At 42.6% G+C, this 17,199-nt stretch overlaps 3 protein-coding genes across 6 annotated transcripts in view; 2 read left to right on the top strand and 1 right to left on the bottom strand.

The window, feature by feature from the left end:
* On the top strand, nt 1-6,490 carry azin1b (antizyme inhibitor 1b). Of its 3 annotated transcripts, none has more exons than XM_068728476.1 (11): nt 1-167; nt 989-1,132; nt 1,608-1,806; nt 1,977-2,150; nt 2,375-2,547; nt 2,745-2,958; nt 3,123-3,197; nt 3,516-3,681; nt 3,915-4,024; nt 4,553-4,770; nt 4,878-6,490. In XM_068728476.1, the coding sequence occupies exons 3-11, from the start codon at nt 1,705-1,707 to the stop codon at nt 4,951-4,953; spliced, it is 1,308 nt and encodes a 435-aa protein (XP_068584577.1). In that variant the 5' UTR covers nt 1-167; nt 989-1,132; nt 1,608-1,704; the 3' UTR covers nt 4,954-6,490. The 3 variants fall into 3 exon arrangements, with proteins under 3 accessions (XP_068584577.1, XP_068584579.1, XP_068584578.1); XM_068728478.1 differs by having other exon boundaries at nt 4,553-4,781; nt 4,878-4,967; XM_068728477.1 differs by lacking the exons at nt 1-167; nt 989-1,132 and adding an exon at nt 1,161-1,261.
* A 2,636-nt stretch (nt 6,491-9,126) lies between these two features.
* adnp2b (ADNP homeobox 2b) lies at nt 9,127-15,871 on the top strand. Of its 2 annotated transcripts, XM_068728546.1 has the most exons (5): nt 9,127-9,430; nt 9,643-9,718; nt 10,171-10,292; nt 12,044-12,148; nt 12,285-15,871. In XM_068728546.1, exons 3-5 carry the CDS (start codon nt 10,185-10,187, stop codon nt 14,952-14,954), a joined length of 2,883 nt encoding a protein of 960 aa, XP_068584647.1. In that variant the 5' UTR covers nt 9,127-9,430; nt 9,643-9,718; nt 10,171-10,184; the 3' UTR covers nt 14,955-15,871. The 2 variants fall into 2 exon arrangements, with proteins under 2 accessions (XP_068584647.1, XP_068584648.1); XM_068728547.1 differs by lacking the exon at nt 9,643-9,718.
* A 203-nt stretch (nt 15,872-16,074) lies between these two features.
* Nucleotides 16,075-17,199, bottom strand: part of ggcta (gamma-glutamylcyclotransferase a) — a 3,987-nt gene continuing 2,862 nt past the window's right edge. The window contains exons 2-4 of the mRNA XM_068728548.1: nt 17,082-17,199; nt 16,862-16,994; nt 16,075-16,701 (exon numbers count right to left, since the gene is read on the bottom strand). The exon at nt 17,082-17,199 is cut by the window's right edge and continues 28 nt beyond it. Of these exons, the coding sequence (XP_068584649.1) occupies nt 16,579-16,701; nt 16,862-16,994; nt 17,082-17,199 (374 nt within the window). The 3' untranslated portion in view covers nt 16,075-16,578. The remainder of the gene's footprint in view (nt 16,702-16,861; nt 16,995-17,081) is intronic.

The following is a 17,199-nucleotide window of genomic DNA, read 5'->3' as shown; positions in this document are numbered from 1 at the left end:
TCCACCCATCAACCGACAGTGAAGACACCGCTCAACGCTCGTCTGTCAGCCAGACATATGGCACAAACAGCCCTCTTTCTTTCCTTTATCGTTGTGCCCACTACTCTTTAAAAATTCCGCCGAAAAAGAGAAGACGATTTTCCAAAACATTCTGGCCGTTATCTCACGTAAGTAACGCGTAATACTTGTGTTGAGTTTCTTGTATTCAGCAGGCGGACGTAACATGGCGGGCTGGTCGTTCTGCCTCCTAGCCACACAGGACACATCGATTCATTGAATTCTGTGTTTTTGAGATGTAATAACCTTACACTTAACGATATTAGTAAACAGCATGTGATCTTAGCACCTGTAGTATATAGTGTATTCCAGTTTAGTGCCGGTGTTGATGTTTATTTGGCTGTTGTTAACAAAATGCGGCGCTAACATGAGCTTCTTCCTTCGACGTGCTCTCTCGCTGCCAATCGCGTCTCAGCCGCGTTTCCTCGCGATTATGTTTCCTATGTTAAATACAGCTGCACTCTTACGTGCTACTTGTAAATATGAATAAGAAGTATAAGGTTTCGTGTTTGTTTACGGTGACGCATTGTAATAAAAATATGGAATTGGTGAAGTTATGTCCATATTTGCATTATCACAACACACACACTCGCGTGTTTTATTAATAGACAATTACTGCATGCTGTGGACTGATAGTGACTTTAAAACAGTAAGCTACGGTAATATTTATAGTCAGGGTTGTTATACTGGGTGTTTATTGGGTTAAATACAGAAGCCACGTAACCCGGCGCGAGAGTTGCTTCATGGAGCCATAGTGCCGGTGAAATCATCACAACAAACTCATAGAGAGTAGCGGGGAAGTTTGTAGTGATGAGTCAAAATGACCAACAAGACGATGGTGATTTAGCTTGTGACGAACATACGGTGCCTGTCATTATTTTACAGCGTTTTTCCTATGTATTCATATGCGTTATGTGTGTTTGTCCCTCAGGGCTCCCCTGTCTCTGCACAGGTGTATGAGCGCTACCCAGGGGGCCTAGGGGCGGCTCTCTACCGGGAGCACTTTGACTTCAACGCTGAGCCACCTTGGGATCCTAGCTGATAGCGGGACAGGTCCATCTCCTGACTTGTCCTTGTGAGTGACTCTCAGTGTCTCTTGTACACAACCAAGACGCATGTTGGCTTGCATTTATATGCATATACACCGGTAACAAAGTCCAGAAGCATTGTGTTCTGGGGTGGAATTAGGCACACAAACCATGATGTGAGTGAAGACATATTTGTGTTGGGGTTGAAGTGTTTTTGAGAAAGTCAATAGATTTAGGTAGAAGCTCAAAGAGGTGTGTGGATTTTACACATTTACTAATTTTATAGGAATAAATGCAGGGGTGATAAAACACAGAAAATAGGATATGTGTGTCCAAAAGCACTGCAGACTTACTGTACAGTGTAGCTGTTGATTTTAAACATGGAAATGCATCCAGCTAGAATATCATCAGCCCTATGTATACCAGTGTATTTTATTTCCCTGGTTAAAAGCTGTAAATAAAGGATATTGTGGTGATATTAAGTCATGTTTTTTTGTTTTTTTTCTCCTTCTCCTTTTCCAGTTTGTTGCATACCGGCAGGACCCCATTGGCTCAGTCGTGACCCCTTGACTTGCTTATCTGTTCTTTATGATTGTCGGCTTAGCGGAATACGGTTGAGATGAAAGGATTCGTTGACAAACCCAGCTACATTGTTGAACTCCTGGAGGGAGGAGTGACCCTTGAAGATGTCATTGACGGACACATCTGTGAGCAGGCCCTGGTCAGTTCAGCTTGCGTGCCTTTTTAATGGCTTCAGTTTTGAAAATGTATTGCTTTAATGACACTGTCATTAGCACTGAGCATGTTTTTTTTTTTTTCTTTTCCTGATGATTGGTGTGATTTTAGTTGCTATTTGTACTCAGTGCAGCCTTCACCTGCTCATGTTCCCAGGTGGAGAAAAGTGCGTTTGTGGTGGGAGACCTCGGTGCTCTGATGCGGCAGCATGTGTGCTGGCAGAGTGCAGTGCCACGGCTGCAGCCCTACTACCCAGTCAAGTGCAACAGCAGCCCTGCAGTCATTGAGGTGCTGGCCTCCTTGGGCCTGGGCTTCATTTGTGCCAACAAGGTAAACTTTAAAGAATCAAATTCAGGTAGCTTTATTTATTTTTTCAAACTGCATCATCCTCTTATGCAAGCACATGACATTTTGGGGCAATTACATTACCAGCACTCAATTGATTACTAGTCAGTGGATGACTGCAACACACTTAGTACCCTTTTGCTTGTTTTGATGGAGCTTTTAGACTTTGTAGCGTTAATTTCTTTTAACATGTGTCCTCTTTCCTGCAGACTGAAGTAAGCCTGGTGCTGGAGCACGGCGTGCCACCAGAAAACATCATTCTGTCAGGCGTTTGCAAGCAGCTGGCACACATCAAGCACGCAGCCAAGAACAACATCCAACATCTCGTGTGTGAAAATGAGGCAGAGTTGTCAAAGATTTCACGCGTGCACCCTGGTGCTAAGTATGTGATCCAATCCCTGAGCAATTTTTTAATCCTTGTGCACTTCTGCAAAACTGAAGACTGTTAGTCCAACATTAGTTTAACAAAGGCTGACAATTAACACAAGATTGGGAAAGTCATTGTTCGTGTCAAAAACATACTTACTTTGCCGAGATGGATGTTTCATTCATGTTTTGATCTCTGGCTGATCTCTGTAGATTGCTGCTGCAGTTGACCACCGAGGCCCACGCAGCTGAAACCAGCATGGCCTTTGGCTTTTCTCTGAAGAGCTGCCGGCACCTGCTGGAAGCAGCCAAGGAACTTGGAGTCCAGGTGGTGGGGGTGACTTTTCACATCCCCAGCTCCTGCCAAGACCTGCAACAGGCCTACACCCATGCACTGTCGGATGCCCGCGTTGTGTTTGACATGGGGGTACGTACTTTCTGGAAAATATATGAACACAAAATGATAAATTCGCAGGAATTTAGAAGATATGTGTCAACTCAAGACTTTCCGATTCCCTAAATGCCCTTTTATCCCTTGTATGTTCTTTTTCATTAAGGGTAACAACTGATTGTTTTGCTGTTTCTGTTCAGGTGGATCTGGGCTTCAACATGAACATCCTGGACATTGGTGGTGGATTTACTGGCTCAGAGGGTCAGCTCAAACAGGTAAACATATTTTGGGGATGCATTAATCAGACTGTCAAATAGCTATGTACATGTGCTGCAAAGAAGAGGCCTGAAACATAAAACATAACTGATGAACACACAAGTGAAAATACAACACTTGGATAGATTACACCATTTCAGGCTACTTTATTCTCTTTGGCCATCAACATATTATTGAAGACATGGCCAGTTCACCCAAATTACTTTTCATTCATCTAGCTAGGCTAGGTAGCTAATAGCTAAGTTCTTGCACATGTTTTGTTTTTATTTGGAAATACCCTCTGAATGCATATTTACTGTAACTGTGTGTGTGTGCAGGTTGAGTCTGCAGTCAGACCGCTGCTAGATGCTTACTTCCCCCCACTGTCCGGTGTGCAAGTGTTGGCCCAGCCAGGCAGCTTCTACGTGGCCACGGCTTTCAGCCTGGCTGTCAACGTGATCGGCAAAAAGGTGATGAACCGTCACTGGGACAGCCTCACTCCAGGTGAGTTACTCAATTCTCTTAATTCTGTTTAGGTCATTTAAATCTGACTGTAATACATCTCTCTCTCTGCACTCTGACTGTGAGACTTAGAAAAGACAGAATGGTTCGTGTTCTCATATTTGTTGTGTCAAGATTTCTATTGCATAATCACAGCAAAGCCATCAGTGGTCAAGTCCTCCATTGCTAGATAATACCCCGTGTTCTATATTTCTCACATCACTGTATTTACACAGGTGTGAACAATGAAGATACAGAGTTCCTGTACTACATGAACGAGGGTGTTTATGGCCCATTCAGCCGCAAGCTGCTGGGAAACTGCATCGCTGTCCCGTCAGTGCACAAGGTTAGTAGACCTCCACCCACGAGAGTCGACCCCGTTCAGGACTGAATGAAGAATCTGAGAGCAGTGCTAGTTGAATAGGAAGAGGGCGTCATGCATTATGAGTACTTATGGAAGCTGGATCCGAATTGAGTCATAGATATTGAATCATATCGACCTATATAAAGACTCTACATTGGTTCTGGATTTACACAATACAAAGCTGGGGTATTTAAATGTAGTGTTCTTTCTGAACTCAATCCCCTGATGCTAACTAACGGTTGATGATGGCTATCCAGTTTTAGCTTGCTTGCTAGCTAATAAGCATGTTTGGGATATCAAGAATAATATCTTTTGTCAACTACAGGAATACAGTTGGCAAATGATGATGCATCTTTTATTTTCTTTAGTTGCAAACTGTAATGTACTTATTGCACTTACCCTATTTTGCATTTCCCATACAGAGTATGATTCAACATGTGCAGTGGAAATGTCATTTACTGTGACTGACAGTCTTTTTAAGTAACATTTCTCATTGTTTCCTCTCTGCAGCATGCACTGTGTGCTGAGGAGGAGGTGTTTCCCAGCAGCCTGTGGGGCCCGTCACTGGACCAGCTGGACCAGGTTGTGGAGCGCTGCCTGCTGCCTGAGCTCAGTGTGGGAGACTGGCTTTGCTTCTCCAACATGGGAGTGTGTGGCCTGGAGGAGTTCAGCTGCCTCTCCAGCTCCCCCCAGCTGCCCGTCTACTACACTGTCTCCACTTGTGACTGGTGAGCATGGAGTGAGTTAGCCTGTGAAGCCTGTGAACTAATACCGATGCAGTGAGAACATGTTGCATTTACAAAGAACTCATTTTGACGCTTGGTGTTGCCCACAGGTATGACATGCAGGGGGCCGGTGTGGCACTGGACAGCGCCATGAAGAATTTCTCCATGGTCCGGTACAGTGTGTAGCTGCCCTCTGCCCCTGTTTCGTATGATAGTGCACAGATCCCCCCCCCCCCCCCCCCCCTTAGCCTCTGCTTTCACCATGTGAGAAGAGGGGTCAGTGAGCTCTTTGAGGAACAAGGGGCTCAATGTGGTCAACATTCCAGCCACCTTGGAAAAAAGAAGTGTCCTATTATTTCTTCCAGGAATTGGACTTTTTTTTACCTCCTAGAAATGGGAAACAATTGGTTGTTTGATACCTCAATTGTCTAAAATTTTGATTTGGAAGATCATCTTCTCATTCTCGCTCCTCGCTCTAATGGACTGTAAAAATGTGTCCGCTAAAAGAACTCCAGCTCAAAATGACAATATGCAACAAAATGGACGACTCTTTGGAGATGGGGACCCCATCCCCTCCTTCCTTCCCTCCCTCCCTCCCTCCAACATGTTGTGGGTGGTTTGTTTCCTAAATTAAATCCAGTTTACAAAATGTACAATTGATTTAAATCATGTTCTCTATTGATTACCTGTTGACAGTCGTGTGAATCCCGTGTCTGTTCAACACCAATACATTTTGTCTGTAGATGATTTTTTTAACTGTTTCAAAGAATCAATGCCTCATGTAGATTCTATACTTCAGACCCCTCACTTTGCATAGTTTAAATGAAATTATGACAATGATGTAACCTATTTCTTTATTGCAGCTCACCTCAATGCGTTTTTATTTATTGGATTCAGATAATACTGGGGCAAATGTAAAGCTCCATCTTTAAGTGTGTTTTGCCCAGGTATTATACTGTGGACCATCTAACAGTGTTTTCCGGATAAGATATTTATGTGTTTTTTAACGCTACATGGATTAAGTGTGCTGTGATTGCCATTTGTGACCTCAGTGGTTTCCCTTTACTCGAAAGGCATGAAGGAATTGCTGCGGGATATTCTCTCTTGGCTGAACTGTAACTTGAATACAGAGAAGCTGCATACACCTTAATGCACACCTTGCCTCTAATAGAGACAGGTTAATCTGGTTTTAAATGCACACCGTCTTTTGTAGGTTAATAAATAAGTACTGTGACATTTAGTACCGCAGCTCTGATTTTTCAGATCTTCACATTAGAATCTCGTCATGGGATTGGTCCTTGTTTTTTACAGGATCTGAAAAAGCAGCAAAGGAGCTATTTCTCAAACATAAAACGATCTGTAATGTGGCAGATGTGGACTTAATGTGTCTATCTCTCACATGAAAGGCATGCTAGCTGTACACAGACCTCTCTTGAGGCAGTGCAAATGACAAATAATAAACTTCCTCATGCCTCTCTAAAGTTATGAGGGACATAATGCATAGTCTCTTGTACAGCTAAATGTCTCATGTCTGATAAAAATGAAAGGTGTTGTTACTGAACTGCAGTTTTTAAAGAATCCTGCCCTTGTGTGTTATAAATGACTAATGTATTAATTACTTGCTTGTCTAAGGCACTAATGGACCATAGCCTGTTTTTGACTGTAAATTGTGCTTGTTAAAGTAATGAAAGTGATTAATTTAATACATTTCTGACTGAAATCATTTTATCTTGTTTACGTGTGATCTTTGGTGCACCGAACAGTTAGTTCCACACAAAATCTTGACTTTTAACTGGCTAACATAATTTAAAACCCATGTGTTTTGATCTGATCGGGTGTGTCTTCTGATTGTACAGTAGTTGAATGTCCTGGAAACAATTTAATCCAAATTTAGGGCCGCTTAGCCTCGGTATTTTGCAGCAGAGAAAGAGATCTCCTTTATGGCCGATTCAGTATTTTAATGTGTTTTGATGATGGTTTCAATTGTCCCAAAGAGAATTAAACTGTAAGTTAGTTTAAATGCAGAGCACAACAGTATCATCTTCTGCCAGAAAACAGGATTTAATCTGTAGAATTGGCTGCTGCTGTTTCTTGTAAAGTAAACCGGCACGTGTTTTGATGACAAATACATTAAATGCAGAACACTTTAACTACAGTCTAATGATTAGTGTTCAGCATCTACAATATGGCTCATCCACCCACTTGCTACTGTACATTACAGTGTCTGTTTTTATTTTCAAATGAACCAGCCATTTTAAAATTAAATAATTTAAAGGCATTTGGAGGTGGAAATCCATACCCAGTTGCCAGGACAACCTGCTGGCTCAAGAGGAATTGGATCAGAATTGAATCATAGATATTGAATCAATGATTTCCATTAATGCATGGAAACTTCCTGTCATGTCTTGTCTGTCCCTGAACAACACACTCGGCTTCCTTGCTTGTGTAGCTTCCAGTAGGATGATGTAGTGTTGATTTTTAAACAAGACCAATGCCATATATTGAGTAGGTAGCTTTAGTTGTTGCTCACTCTGAGCTTTAACATCATTAAAATACAGAGGGCAGATTGATGTGCACACATCTAATTTTAAACTATCGATTGCCTCAGCTTTTAAATGAATGACAGCCAAAGAAAGATTTCCTTGGTGTTGTATGTGAGAGGGTCTAAGAGGAGTCATTATAGCTCTAATATTAAGTGTCTCATGTTAACGTGTTTATCAGAGGAGACAAAATGTTAATTACATTAGAAATAAGATTAATAGATGAGTGGAGAGTTCATATATTTTGCCACTCGCTGCATATCACCCTGGTCAAAAAGTGCTGAGTAGACTGTATATAGAAGGAAGGGTCATGGTGCATTTGATAGTGGTGGATATGTTAATCAAATAGCAGACGACTGATTATTCTGTCAAGAACAAAGCACACACAACATTCCACTGCAGAGCATCATAAAGACAAATAGACTTTACAATTACAAGGTCACAACACACACAGGGTAGATTTGAAATTATTTGAGGAGCCACTAGATTCACTATGACTGAGTAAACGTGACTGAACTCCAAGTGGTTGATTCTGATTAGTGACGATGGAAAAACCTCTTTTCCCCTTCCTCTCTACCACTGGTCTAGAGATGATGCCATCTAACTGTCTTGTCCTTCAGTCTGAACATTGGGAAATTCTGCAGTGCTATCAGCTTGAAATACTGTTTTAGTTTAAGCTGCAGCCCTTATGAATGTTGACATGTTTACTATCTCATGTTGTTCTTCTGTTTGCACATAAAATAAAATCTCACTGGTTTGCATTGCCTGACCAGAGGGCACAATGGTTTGATTTTGTCAGTCAAAATGTAAATTAGGTTGTTACATCACTTTAACACCAAACTGCTACATGCAAAAGAACTTGTGGTCAAGTTTAGATTTGACAGATGAAGGGAATTCTAATGGAAAATTACAGCGTATTGATGCGGATAAAGCATTATTAACATCTGGACTTGTGATACTTCAAAATAGCTAATAAAATGATTCAGGAGTCAAACATTGTAGAGAAGATTGGTAATGAGTCCACCACAAAGAAGCTTTAGACTTGAGTAATGTCACATTGTTGCTTTGATGAATTGTCGATTTGTCTCCAAGCAAACTGACCAAAAGGTTTATTGGTCGGCTGTAATTCAGACAGGTAGCTTTGGTGTTGCTCAATTTGTGCGAGACGTTTATAAATTGGTAAGTAGTAAGGTTGAACATAAGATTGTTTCGATCTTACGATTCTTACGACAAGAACGTATCACTAAATATAAAAATGTAAAATGAATCTTCGCTATCGGCATACATTATTATGCAATGGTAGCTAGCTATTTCGATTTTATTGTAATTCTTTAAAACTTAAAATTTAAAAAGTCCTAAAACTTTATGCTATGCTAGCTGAAAGACATCTGAACTATCAATTTTCACTCACTCCACTATCAAAATGGTGGTTCAATTTAATTGGCTAGAAAAAGTAGCATGATATGACATCATATGAGAAGGACCCACCTATTTAGCTCATTTTCTCGACAGCTCATTGGTTAGCCTCAGACTGGTACCACGTGACTGCCAGTAGGAGTCGCATTAGCCACGCCCCCCGACCTAGCTGTCTGTTGTAGAACACTAAAGTCCAAATAACAAGTCAAGTATTACAAGAAATTCATAAACATAAATATGAAATGCATCACCTGGACACCCTGGAACGATGTGTGACAGTCTTGGTGAAATAATAAAAAGTTATTCTGTTTTTGTGCTGAGAGGCCTCTCATTGGTCAGTTTGTGCAGTATGCAAATATGGACAGACTACGTCATATCCTGAACTTCAGCGCCATTTTTTCCTCAATAGGGGAAGAAAGGGACAAAAGCTGACCAAAAAGGAGCCTACCTCTGAAGGAGGGTCTGCGAACATCATCTTTAACATTGAACTACGTTCTTCATACAGCGGTGTGTGTGGACAGAGGATGCTGCTCGAATGAGTATCTGTGTGCAGCGCTGGTGGTAGCAGACGCAGCTCAGCGACACACACACACACACACACACACACACACACACGGAGGAGGGCCGGTGGAAGTGGAAAACGTTAGCCCTGTCGGAGAGGTGGCACAGCGACAACTATCGTCAATCTACACCGAAATTTGGACGAGGTAAATATCTGTGTGCATCCTCAAGCAGGAAGAAGCGGCGTGGCCGGCTTATCGCTGCCAGCGTGCTGCTAGAGGCTGTTTAACGAGTCCAGTGTGGGCATTATACACTGTGTGAGCAGGGATGGAAAGTGTTTAGTTCGTAGGTGATCTAACGTTAAATCAAGACAGTTTTAACTTGCTAGAATAAGTTGTTTTTTTTATTTCCCCTTCAGAAATGGCCAGCAATTGAATCATTTATTATTCACGCAGAGACTGGCCGTGTGCAATTGTAAAATCAGCTGTTGCACAGTAAGTTATGTTATTTGTATTACCACAATGCTTATGCTGGTTTTTCTCGCAAAGTATCCTGGGATTATCTTTCTGCAGTTAGTATTTCACTACAGTATATTCATCATTGCATCTCTTGTGCAGGTTTTATAAAGCTAGCAGTAAGACTTTATAAGTTGACACACCATTGGCGTTTAATACCTATTCTTTAACATGATTAGGTGACCGGCTTGTTGTTTGTGTGGCCATTTGTTCCAGTATGTGCCATTTGTCTGTGTGCTATTTCTAATTTAAACAACTGTATGGGGCTGCAGTTATAATGCAACTGATTATTTTACTCAAATATGTTTTACTTTCTATGCCTTGACTGGGGAATGTTATAATAACATAGTACATAGAGTTAAAGATTAAGTGACATTTCAGTGATATTTCTCATGGCTTCATGCTAAAATGAAAACTTATTTTCTTCTAAGGCTTCAGAGGAATAATGTATCAGTATCCGGTTGGAAATATTGAGAAGATCCGAAAGGCACGCAAGGCGGTGAAAAACATCCTTGGTGAGATTGGCCTGGAAGACTGCCAAAATCTGCTGAAGGTATGTTTTATATTTATATATTTTAATGAATTATTAACAACTGAGGATTCCTTGTAAGATTTGGGTCTGGTCTAAAGCTAGTATATAAGTGTAATAAACACTTTTATGAGATTGTGTGTCTGCGCACACTTTTGAATCATAGCAAAAGTTACAAACACTATGTCTATTTTGTTGTGATGATTTATGTATATCATCAGCGTTGCTGTCCAAAAATTTGAGTCCTAACACTAATAGTATGCAAAGCATTGGTCAAGAATTACAGTCTGCCACCAAATGTTGTTACTCTGGAGAAATGCATTTTGTGTTTTATATGTTAGTTACAAATAATACTCATTAAAGGAGAGAACATCAGTCAAGTTTCAACATTATAATATGAGCAGCAACAGCCTCACCGGGTAAAACTAATGTATTTTATAATACATTTTTTTTTTTTGTTGGGTTGTAGGCATTTTAACAGCCAACGTAAAACATGTAAAATCAGATTTAATTTTGATCTTGATGGTCACCTTGAAAGAGCGATTCAGAGGGTTTTTTGGTCTTTGGTTGTTATGGCAACAAGTGGGGTTGGGCGATATGATGTCATGTCTAGAGATTTGTTTGTGGTATTGGGCTAATGTGGATAATCAATGAGCAGGGCGGCTTGATGGAAATGTTGGATTTATAGATTTTATTTAAATTTTCTTACACTTGACTAACTTGTGACAGAATTAAAACTCAAATCTTGAAGGATGACTCACTCAATATACATGTGTCAACTATTTATCAATTAGACTGCATCTATAACAACACGTCTCACACAGAGTTGAACATGAAGCTGCTACTGGAATGACACTGTTAGCTGCTGCTGTCATTAAAGTTGCAATAGATACGATTCTTTAACTTATCATTATGAAGTCAATGTTGATTGCACAATGTAGAATTCTTTGTACCACCGGGTACGATCTCCCGGGAAAATAAAGGCTTGATTTACGGCACCAAGAAAGTCAACCATTGAAATAGATTAGAAGGGACATTCCCATTCAAATAACATAGCAGGATGGTCAGAGTGGCAGCAGACATTTTTATGTGGACCGTTGTAGCGTGCTAACTTCCTAATAAACTAAACAGACTTGCAGCAGGTCACGGACTGATAGCTAAATAAAGCTAGCAAACAACGGGGTAGTTAGCTAGCTTGCTAATTCGCCATGCTTTAATGCTACACTGATAACAGACAATGAGCCCTACAGCCGGTTGGTGGTCAGCGCTGAGTCTGCCGGTCCTTCTTACTCACTCCTAACCGCTTTGGAGAAGGACACCTAGCTAACTAGCCAGCCATCCGTCGCCGAAGCTGCATCTGCTCTCCTCCCGGGAGGTTGCAACCACAATAGTTCAATGACCGCTCTCCTATACTATTTCTACTGTGTCAACCCACGCTGAAACAGACGGACTTACCGCAGGTCACTTCGGCTAAACCTTCAGTCCACTTTGCCCCTAACTGAAGATCCGTCTCCGGAGCTACTACCTGCTCTCCTCCTGGCAAAGTAGTCTCCTAGCGTGGGGGAGTGCTAGCTAATTCTTGTTTCATTTAATCTCATAAAATTCTGCAGCAGGCCGCCGCTGCAAAATGTATATAACGGGAATACTGGGGTATTTTACTCTGCCTTTAAATAATAGTTCTGAGATCAGGGTTTATAGTTCCAAATGGGATTTTCACGGAGAGTTGCCTGTTGCCACTTTAAGATTTGTTTGTTTGTGTGTTGTTTACTGCGCAGGATCTCAATGAAAAGTCTGAGAAAACCGCTGATGAAGACGAGGTCTTTCAGGAGACTGCTTGGGTTGATATCACAGATGGATACAATGTCAGACTACGGAAAAAGGTAAATATGACACGTTTGGATGATCATTTGAGAATAGTCGTTCCATTTTGCTTTAGGTGTGTAGCTTGGTGTTAATGTTAAATACTTGTTACAAACTGTGCAGATTTTAACTCTGTTCTTTTCTCTTTCTAATCAGTGGCCTTATAGGTCTCGAGCTCTGTGCTGTACCATGTGCAAGTACTCTTCACAAAACATTTACAACTTCAGGAGCCACGTCTCTCGCTGCCATGGATATGTGCAGTCCTTCTGCGCGCTGGCACCCTGCTCTAAGTGTGTCTTCATCGGACACCCCAGATCCGTCAAGAAGCACATGCTGTTCTTCCACGCCACCTTTGTACAACCGCAAAGGGAAGCGCCTCTACCCGCCCACCGTGGAAATGAGCGGTATCAGTGTCGAAGATGTGGATTTCCTGCCCCCTCTATCTTCACAATGAAGAAGCACATCATCCTCAAGCACCTGGACAGTGTGGCAGAACAGTATATCGGTTACAGATTCCTCCCTCAGGGGACTACGTCTGTGAAGGTCTACTGCTGCAAGGTGTGCAAGGTGAACACTGGGAACCTGGACCAAATGCTGCATCACATGCTGGTGGAGCCGTCGCACTATGCGGTCAGCACACAAGTGCAGAGTATGATTTACGAGAACAAGAACTTCACCATTAAAGCGACACCCAATGGGAACGGCGTGTTTGTGACTTTCCCAAACATTGCTCCTAAACCACAGCAACCTCAAATGTTCAACAGTAAGTCCTTGGTTTTACCGAGTAATGGCCAACCAGCTGGGACTATGCTGGCCTTACAGCATTTAGGAAGAACAAACAGTACTACTCTGATCTGTGCCCCCGGAACCAACCAGGCTTTTCTGCCCCCCCAAGCGTCGGCGCTAGTGCAGCTAGCTAGTGCTGAAGCTAAAGGTTTGCTCCAGCCGGGTGCCACGATAGCCCTGCGGAGTGCTCTGCCTCACGGAGCAGGATCTATGGTCCAGCTTCCCACAGTGTCCAACGTGTCTCTGAAACAGGCAGCTATGGCTCTAGCTCCGGCACAACATACTCCACAAACGCAGCAAATCCTCCTCCCGTCAGGACTGCGGACCAACATGGCAGCCGGAGCTGTATCAAAGCCTGCACCAACGAACCAAGTCGCCCTACAAGGCACCATGCTGACTTCACAGTCCTTGCTGAGTCACTTGATCCCGACTGGCAACAAGATGAACGGCATGCCCACGTACACTTTTGCTCCGCTGCAAGTAGCAATGCCGGTCTCTCAGAGCACAAGCACCCCTCTCAAGGCTGTTGAGCAAACGAGGAACTCCACACCACAAACTAAGAAATGGATTACATGTCCCCTCTGCAATGAACTTTTCCCTTCTAATGTCTTCGACGTGCATACAGAGGTCGCTCACCAGCAAAAATCCAACGCGTCCAAGTCGGAAAGTGTGGCGGCACGAGCGGCATTCTTGAAAAAAATGCCTGACAAAACTGTCAAATGTCTAACGTGCAAAATTCTTCTGTCCGAAAAAAGCGTCTTCCAGCACCTTCTGCATGGCCTGAATTGTTTGTACTGCTCAGCTTTGTTCTTTTCCATCAAACAGCTGGTTGAGCACGTGAAGCAGCACAATCCCACAAGCAAGACATACTGTGATTTTCTGAGGCAGAAGTACAGGGTGTACTCTAAAGGTGTCGGAGGAATCCTGTTCCCTTACTTTGACGTCCACACCACTGGACCGAAAGAGGTCTTAGGAGACACCGAGGTCAACCTCGCTCTGGTCACGAATTCACTCGACCTGATCTTCTTTAAGTTGCAGCCCAGCAGCCAGTCGGAAATCTGCACGGCAACTGTGAAGATCAACAGTGCGTACTGTCCCTTCTGTGACGAAAAGTTTCAGAATGAGACCCAACACCTTCAGCACCTGAAGCAGAAACACTTGGTAGCACCCACGATTCACGCTATCCTCAAGACGGAGGCCTTCAAGTGCATATACTGCAACGGGGTGTACACGGGAAAGGTCACCCAGCAGGCGGTGATGCTCCACATTCAGCGGTGCCGGTGTTCCCCGAAACAACCGCAGCCACCCAAAACGACAGTAGTACCACCACCACCACAGCCTCCAAAACCCGTTCAGCAGCTCAGTCAGCCGCTCTACTTTCTCCAAATGCCACAAGCACTGACCATGAAACCGACTTTAGCTCCAGCGCGCGTGATTCCAGCCGCACCCGCTGGGGCGCATCCAGAGACGGAGGCCGAGCTGCTGTCGAAGAAGAGGCTGGAGGCCGCGTGGAGGGAGGTGTTGGAGACCAACAAACGAGAGCGGGAGCAAAAGGCAGCCATGCGCAAGAAGCGAGAGCAGGACAAGCTGTTGCCCCCTCCGGAGCCCGTGGTTCACATCGATCCCACGGTGAAGCTGGTGCTGGAGCCCAGCGCAGTGGAGCGCCGCTGCAGCGAGGAGCGCAAAGACTTCATATCCAAGTACTTCAACCTGAACCCCTATGCGACCAAAACCGAGACCGAAGAGCTGTGCAAGAGGCTGACCCTGACGAAGGCGGAGTTGGCGGCCCACTTCAGCAAGAAGCGCAGCAAGTGCATGAAGAGTCTCAAGAAGAGCACGGCGGCCATATTCCTCGGCTTCAACATGACAGAACTGAGCAAAGTCAAGCACAATCTCAAAATCCCCGAACAGCAGCCTGCCGACGCAGCAGAGCAGTCGTCCGCAGATTCAACAGAGCAGATGGAGAACGGTGCGGACGGACCAGAACCGATGGATGAAAGTGGAAGTAAGGAAGTTACGGACGGGGAGCAGATGGAGTAAGTCATGAAATATGTGAAAATGCCCCTAATTAACGAACAGAAAAACAACCCAGATAACTTTAATGACAGCCAGTCACTAGAGACTTTAGACATTCTTAATGTAGCCCACATTAATCGTGCTTTGTTTGGCCTCAGTATGTTGTCTGTGGTCCGTATCCTAGGAGAATATAATAATTAAAGAGATATAAAGGTGTCAGACTGTCGAGCTGCAACAATATTTAGCTGGTTACAATCTCTTACTCAACAATGGCTACTGACTTTAACTCCAGCACTGATTTTGCACCCTTTATTAAAGAACATTTGTGATTCCTACGTCACTGTTTGTCTGCTAAAATCACAACTTGCGCGCACACTTCAACATAGACTTGGTTTATCACTATATTATGCTTTCATTTTACAATTTTTTTGTCTTACATATTTGGACCTGTGTGTTTTTTTTTGTTTTTTTTATCGTTCATATTCACGCGCGCCCCCCCCCCCCCTCTACATTTAAACAGATTAAGGGGAACACTCCTGCAGAAGGTTCATGTTCATCTTGCAGTTTGGAAGCCAAATTCATAAGAATGTACAAATATCTGAGTTGTCAGGTTGCTGAATTCTCAGTTAATGAACCATTAATTATATATTATATTTCTGACCATGTGTTGCTTGCATGAGCATTTGTTTTTGTTGTCAGATAAAATTATGATTTGTGCCATTGTGAGGTTTGCATAGACTTGAGGAGACCGAGAGATTCAACAAAATCTAAAACTAGTTATTGGGTGGATGACGTATATCTTTTGGTCTCCTGACAGCAGTTCTTTTGTACTACACTTGTATTTTCTAGAATTCCTAGAGGATCTAAAATGTTGGGAGGGGTTCAAATTATCATTCTGTCCAAGGCCACTGTGTTGTAACAAATAAAGTGGTTTCCTTTTACGTGAATGATTCATTGTTGTTTTTTATTTCATAATAAAACCCTTTAAAGTTAAATTAAGCTGTGTCAAAGCACCCCACGGTTATTTTCTTTCATGTGTAACTGAATAACCTGGAAAATAATTTAAAACATCGGTCCAGTCTTTATTGGTTAATGAGCAGGAATAGAACATATGGGTTAAAGTCAGAATAAATGAAGCCTTGAGGGTGTTTCATCAGTGTTTAATATTCCCCTGAAATAAAAACAATTTTCTGGCTGTCACTTACATTTTAGTCTTCAATTGTGATAGCCCCAAAATAAAATGCATCAATTGTTTGACAGCAACTTCAAAATAAAAGATAAGATATGTGTCTGCTGGGCCCAGCCAAACCTCATTAATACGTTCATGCACTACCAACTTCTGGTTTCTTTTTTTGACCTTAGAAATGTTTGACAAAAACTTAAACCAGTTATGAGCTTCTTTCCATTGTCTGTTCAGAGTCTCACAGTCTTCATCACCATTACATTATTAAAATTGTATTTGTAGTATACTAATATATGACGGAGGCTGCAAATTGGAGTTTAAATTGCCAGAAAGTGATTAAATGAACTATTAAGTCCATTTTATTTTCCATTTTTGCTCTTAATGTTCTCAGAACAGCTACTGAAAGGTCTTTGTGGTGAGGTAGTTTTTGCCAACTGATGTTTCAGGAGTGCAAACTTTCAAGCTCTACTTGTCTATACTGATTTTGTCAAGCAAAGAAGAGCCGCTGTAGTTGTTGGTTTGAATGGCCTCCAGCCTCTTCAGGTATTCCACCGGGAGTCCGTTCTGTTTTGCACCCAGACACACCACCTTATATGAAACAGAGAGAGAGACATTCAAACATTTTGATTTAGTCACAAAGATAGACTAGGTAAATTGGAAAGTTAAGTTCATTGCATAATATGGGGTTCATTGCTAATAAATAAAGGTTTTTGTCTCTGGACCAGTGTTTGTGTTCACATGCACACACCTGTTTGTACTGAGGAGAGGGGGGGCTGGCATGGAAATTCATCATTTGATAAGTCCTGCACAATATGGGTCCTTTGTCAGTCTCCACTGAAACCTCCAGTGGAGAGTATATTCCTATATTCACCCCTTCCTGTCTGAAGACACACACAAAGAAGAAGCATGCTGCAGTTGAGTTAAGTGACAAACAGGAACTGACTAACAGCTGTGTTTGTGTGTCTCACTTGTCGAGCCTCGGGAGGTCCTCATTGCTCAAAGTCCAGATTACCCCCCACACGTCTTCCCCTGGACAGGAAGCAATGGTGGCCACTCCACCATGCCAAGCGGTGTATCCACTTTTCT

This window comes from Cebidichthys violaceus, unplaced genomic scaffold (assembly GCF_023349555.1).
Source record: "Cebidichthys violaceus isolate CVI_PGR_0920_01 unplaced genomic scaffold, fCebVio1.0.p SCAF_42, whole genome shotgun sequence".
Taxonomy (NCBI): domain Eukaryota; kingdom Metazoa; phylum Chordata; class Actinopteri; order Perciformes; family Stichaeidae; genus Cebidichthys; species Cebidichthys violaceus.
The sequence above is the reverse complement of the archived record's forward strand: the minus strand, read 5'-3'. Positions and strand labels throughout refer to the sequence as shown.